Raw genomic sequence first — 6,080 nt, forward strand, 5'->3', positions numbered from 1 at the left:
TTGGTGTGGATACAGCGCACCAGTGTTCCAAGTACTTTTGGAATAATAGCAGACGCCAACCATCTAATCCTGGAATGTGCTAATAATACTAAAGGAAGAGAAAGTTTAATGGAGGGTTTGTGGTTAGCGACTGGATGTCCCTTTACCTGCCGATTTAAATACTATTCTGGCAGCTGATGATGGCAGTATTTACACAGAGCTCTTTCGAGTTCATAACAAACAACAAGATAATTCTATAAACATTCAATATACTAAAAGAGGCTTCGAAAGAAGAATGTAAATGGCTGATTTGCTAGCTCAAGAGGCCAATAACAAAGGAAAAAAAAAAATCTATTAATATTTTTTAGAATTTAGTAGATGCTACAGACTCTAATGCTGGCTACTTTTATCTGCAGAATATTTGTTTAAGTAGTACAGCATTTAACTTAGGTTGACCTGTATTATGTATATTTCTGTCCTCTTATCTTTTATTCTACAAATCTTATACTGCATTTTTTTGTATCTTAATTTATTTGATAAGCAAACTTTTATCTCATTCTCATCTTTCTAATTCTCTTTTAACTTCTCTTGTTTTAATAATAGCTTACTAGGTTTGTGCACAGTTTTTAATAATGGAGTAATGTATAGTTACAATGTTTGTAAATAGAATGCAGCACAGTATTGTTGAAATTGTGCTATATAGTGGCTTTACTTAGCATTTGAACTAATAAATAAATTTATAGTTTGTTTTAGAAGTTTATTGGCTTCTTTCTAATTAATAACTAATCACAAATTTTTTACAAAATATAAGTATAATTTCATTTTTTTGTGAATAAAGAATGTTTATCACTAACTGTATGGTTACAACATCAAAGTTTGATACTTTTATAACTCTGTGTGTTTTAAAGAGGAATTTTTTAAACAAATTATATGAATTTATGCTCTAAGTTAAAATATTTGCATTAACATCAAATAGACAAAGTAATAATTGTAAAATTTGGGTGTATAAAATTTAAAAATTTAAATCAGTGAGCTCATCTTCGTCTTTTTATTCTGAATAATTTTTCAGTTTTTAATGTTCACCGATGTATGCATATATTAAGTTGAAATATGAATATGCTCCATTCAATATCTGTAATTAATACATATTTATGAAAAAAAAGAAAAAGGAAATCGATATTTTTTATAAACTGATTAAAGTTATCAAATTAAAAATCATGTTTTTCCAACTCAAGAGCTTTCAAACGTTTGTTTTGCATTTATGATAACGGGATCATCGTATATCTTTCATTTGGATCATGAATCAATAGCACACAGATGATCTATTAATTATTTGTCTAATGGACATTAAGATAATGTTGGTTTACGTACGATGTGCTGTGAAATATATAAAGACATTTTGGAGGAAAGACAAAAATCCAGTCTCTACATACTGTGTAGTCCGCAAGAACTAAAATATGGGTCCGCACTAAAACTTAACATTTTTTAAAATAATAATATATTTATTTGACATGCGGCCGCGTGTACGGCGACGGCGCGGTGAATGGGCGAGCGTAGAGCGCCTAAAAACAAGTCCAGGAATCAATTAAAAGCAAATGATGGTATGCGCGTGTCGCTTTGAGCAATCTCATCAATCCCAGTTTTACCCATCTTGTTAAAGAAAATGTAAGCTCAAAAAGGAACATTAATATAACTGAAAACATAATCACAATGTTCTATTGAAGTTTATTTATTAAAATCTAAAATTATTTTACTTTAATATTGAACCTTGTGGTCCCTGCTAACAACAAAAAATATTAAAATGGTCCCTGGTCATTAAAAAGGTTGGGAACCACTGCTCTATACAATGAAGCAATGGGTTGGTAGGCAGAATGAGTAGAGTTTACCTTACGTCCCCTTTTGAGAGCTTACTTCATGATGTTTAGGGAGGGCATCAGGATGAAGCGTGGCTCCAGAGAGTAAGTTATCCCTTAACTCTGGCTCCCACCACTTCTACTTTATATCCCATTGTTTACCAAACACAGCATCACTTTTCTACTATATTTTTTCCACAAATATGTTACGCAACAGGAAAAAGGAAACTTTCTGCATGAAACAAAATGAATAAACGGCTTAAACACTGGAGGACGTTACACCCTCGTTCTTGCCAATTGAACGACTGATGTTCTTATTGTTTTGCAAAAGGAAATTATTTGATGGTTTTAATTTTTAGTGTTAGGGTTTTATTGGTGTCTGTTTAAAAACAATCTAGGGCGCCATCCTAAGAAGCTCATCTTACCACAGCTTGAGAAAACCGTTTTAGTACTTTGCACCCTTCAAACTTTTAATTAAATAAGCGATGAAAAAAACTTACACTGCCTAATGTATCTCTATTCAATGCTTTTAAACCGCCAGCTTTCAATTCTAAGGGAACTTTAAATCTTTCTTTAACTATGAGTAAAGACAATTTACAACTTTTATTCCATCTCATCCAGTTTAAATTATACCATTCTTCAACAATTTCTTCATTCTAGAGCAAAAAAAAAAATGAATGAAACCATAAATATTCCTAAAAATCTTGAATTAAACTAAATGCGACAATGCTCAGGCACTTTTATTATGAATAGTTTGTTGTAGTTTTTAACTTACGATTCCTAATATTAAAAATGATTATTAACAAAAAACTAAAATTACTTACAAGATTTGTCATTTGCTGCCCCACACCACAGAATAGGGCCATGTTTGCTATTTCAGCGAATAATAAAAGCAATGAGAGCAATTGAGATCCAAATCTTGCTTCTCCCTTTAGTAGATGAGAACAGAGGAAAATAAGTAGATGAAGCGTGAAATAATGACTTTAATATTTCTTAAAGAATGTTCACATGTGTTTTGAATTAGGCCCATCCCAGAGATATCATTGGTGTCCCCCGGATCACTTTTTTTTTGTCTGGGATTTGGAGAATACGTTGAACTTAGCCAATTGCTATAATTTTATCATTAAAAATAAAAAAAAATATCCAACTTTTGTACAAAATTATTGCTGCGTTTATTTCTGATCATTTGGTTCATATGTATTTAGCTCATAAGGGGTTTTCGGTTATTCTTATGTTTTTCTTTAACGTTTTTGTATTAATTTCCCAATATCTATTTTACTCTTTTGTCAAATTGAACATTGTTATTAGTCTATTGTATCTGTCCCCATCTCTTTATTTTTATTACCAAAATTCCTGTGTAAGTCCCGCTATATCTGCATATACAGGGTGTATACGGAGGAGTGGTCGAAACTTGGGAAGGTGATTCAACAGCTCAAATGCAACAAAAAATATTCTCTTCACTTTGGCCAGATTCTCAATAGTGTCCAAGATATTTGCATTTTTAACTGTCCCGTCGATATTCGCGCTTTCCACCACACAAACGGCCGTAACTTTTTTGTCCTTTATCCTACAACAAATCTGTTTATTCCAAACGAAAGAGCATTAAATTTCCTATAAATGTGCTCAGCACAGAGCCTCAAAACGTTTCTTACAATAATGACATTTTTACTTTAATGTCTAAAAAATTCGTTCTCGATGATTTCTGTTAAAAATTTCAACTGCATTTTTTCAATGATTAATGAATCAAGGAGTCACATAATTTCAGAAAAAGTTGCGCATTTATTGAGCTTCAAGATCATATGGATTTTTTTGGTTTTTAATAAAACCCTACCCCGAACAGAGGGGTGTAAATGCAGAAAACTGGGATTTTGCTTAGCCGACTTTTCACTACTAATTTATTCAAATGTCAATTTAATTTTAAGACTCATACCAGCAGATATCCCAGAATTGATAGAGCAATTATTAATGATCCTTCTAGTATCCCGAATACCATTGGCCACTTTTGAAGTAAGTACCAGTCATTGAATGCACTGAAATTAAATACTTTTTATATACAATTTTAAAAATTAGGCCTTCAGATACCTCATTTTTTACATTTTTAAGTCAATTTATTTTTTTCTTTCTTACCTGAGAATAATTTTATGATGTTGGACGTTTTCCTTAATACAAAGATTAATCATTTTCATATAGAGCTCATTGGAATAGCGTAGTTTTTTCTTTAATGTTGGCCCATTTTTATATAATTTCTCATACAACATTTCAGCTCTTGTTTCCAAATTTTGTATCGAATGGCGTAGTATTTGCAACTGCACTGCAATTCCCTGGCTAATGAATAACATCAACAGATCTGCACAAGATATAACCGCAGCAGCAACTACAGCGCTACTTATTTGCAACATTAGTGTAATCATATGCTTTATGTTGTTATCAATTGTGTACGGATACCAAACTTTTACTGGCAGTTTTGTGTATAAATTATCGATATAATCTTCGTTTACAGTAAATCCTTGATAGGAATCTATCATGGGCGTTATAAACATTAGACTTATCGCACAGAAAAATAAATATATAGGAACCAAAAGTAAAAATACTATTTTATTCTTTTTATTATCTTTATTCCATTTGTCTACTAAATCAGATCTTAAGCCATCACTGTATGTATAGTAGTTATTGCCTACTATTCTGATCATATGAACAAATACCGGTCTATTTAAAGGGAATGATAAAAGAATTGCTATGGTTATCAACAACAAAGCTGCATAATGTAAAGTCTGCGAAGCACTGTTTAAATCTTTATAATTTATCGCTGTTGTATACATCAGCATAAAAAAATGGTAAACTGTAATTGTAATATAAAATAATGTTTGTATAATTGAAAGAAAACGCCATGATGGGCGTAAATTTGGAAACAAAGCGCCTATCTGCAACATATAGCCGTATTCATTCTTGATAGTTTTCATCACTTGATCGTCACTTTCAGCGTCGATTCTACTGATGAAATCCATCTTTATTAATGAAGGTCTTTAAGTGAGAGTACAGCCTTTTTTTCACTAGATTTTGCACCCTAAATAAATTATTCCACACGCTAAATATATAATTAATACAACACACGATAGCTGATAAACTATCCATAAATAAATTATTTTTCTTAATACTACTTTGTAAGAAAATCTCAATTTATAATAAATTTACGTAAATCTTTTGTTTTCTTAAGAATTTTGCGGTGTGAAAATTGATAAATTATTTATTATTTATTTTCCTAGCTGAATTTTAGAAAGCAATAAAGTGCTTGCCGAATTTTTAAAATATTAACTAAGTGAATATTTAATATCAAGCTACTAGTTTCTTTAGTTTACCAGAATACTGCTTTGATTATTTATTTTTTTGAGGCGCATCATCATCATCAGCAATACCAAGCTTTTGGACAATGTTCTCTCACGTTTCAATGAACAGAGACCATCATCGAGCACAGTGAAAACAAACTTTAAGAACAAGAAGCTGGTTTTAAATCCAACGATCTCCGCAAAATAAACCAATTTAAATTAATGTTCAATCCTTTCTCTAATCATAGGACTGTGTTAATTAGAGAAATACTCACCAGAATTGGTGATTGTTGTTCCCTCAATTGAGGGTGTCATAACCATTAAGATAATGTTCTCTAAAAATGTTCAAGGAACATTCTGGCGATTGAAGTTGTAACTATTTATAAAAAGTTATACGATAAATATAAGATTTGTTATTTAACAATTAATTTTGACTATTAAGGTATATTGTGAATTTTATTTAATTTATTTTTATCCTTTATGGCCAAAATTATTTAATATTTGAGCATTATAATGTATATTTATGCACTCATCAGATTGTTGAACTCGGCAATTCTATAAACATCTACTATTTTTGTGATTTCTTTTGACTGCTTCTAAATAGTTGTTTTCTTTTACCTCTCTTAAAAAACTACATCAATAGAATCATCAATTTTGTTATTTCTCTTTATTTAAACATTTAAATGAAAAAGAAAAAAAATTAATAACAGCTAACTTAGGAATGCTATTCTTTATTATTAATCAATTAATATCTATTGACATTGATCCTGTTATGACATAAAAAAATAGTTTCATGTTTTTTAAGTGTCAATTGTACATTATGTTTATAAAATTGATCACTATCTCTGCTCACAATTAAAGAAAGGGGATTTTTTTAAAATATTTTTTTCTATGTACAATCATATTTTATTCTCTATTAGCTAGC

The 6,080-nt window shown here is 30.4% G+C and overlaps 1 protein-coding gene across 1 annotated transcript; it reads right to left on the minus strand.

Annotated features, from left to right (window-relative positions):
* Positions 1-702: 702 nt before the first annotated feature.
* Positions 703-4,818, minus strand: LOC141446110 (uncharacterized). The gene is made up of 5 exons (XM_074112526.1): positions 3,960-4,818; positions 3,763-3,862; positions 2,657-2,761; positions 2,333-2,488; positions 703-1,111 (listed from the first exon to the last, which is right to left on the minus strand). The coding sequence occupies exons 1-5, from the start codon at positions 4,790-4,792 to the stop codon at positions 1,052-1,054; spliced, it is 1,254 nt and encodes a 417-aa protein (XP_073968627.1). The 5' UTR covers positions 4,793-4,818; the 3' UTR covers positions 703-1,051.
* Positions 4,819-6,080: the final 1,262 nt, after the last annotated feature.

Source organism: Rhodnius prolixus, unplaced genomic scaffold (assembly GCF_049639745.1).
Source record: "Rhodnius prolixus isolate KJV_2025 unplaced genomic scaffold, Rpr scaffold_1, whole genome shotgun sequence".
Taxonomy (NCBI): Eukaryota; Metazoa; Arthropoda; class Insecta; order Hemiptera; family Reduviidae; genus Rhodnius; species Rhodnius prolixus.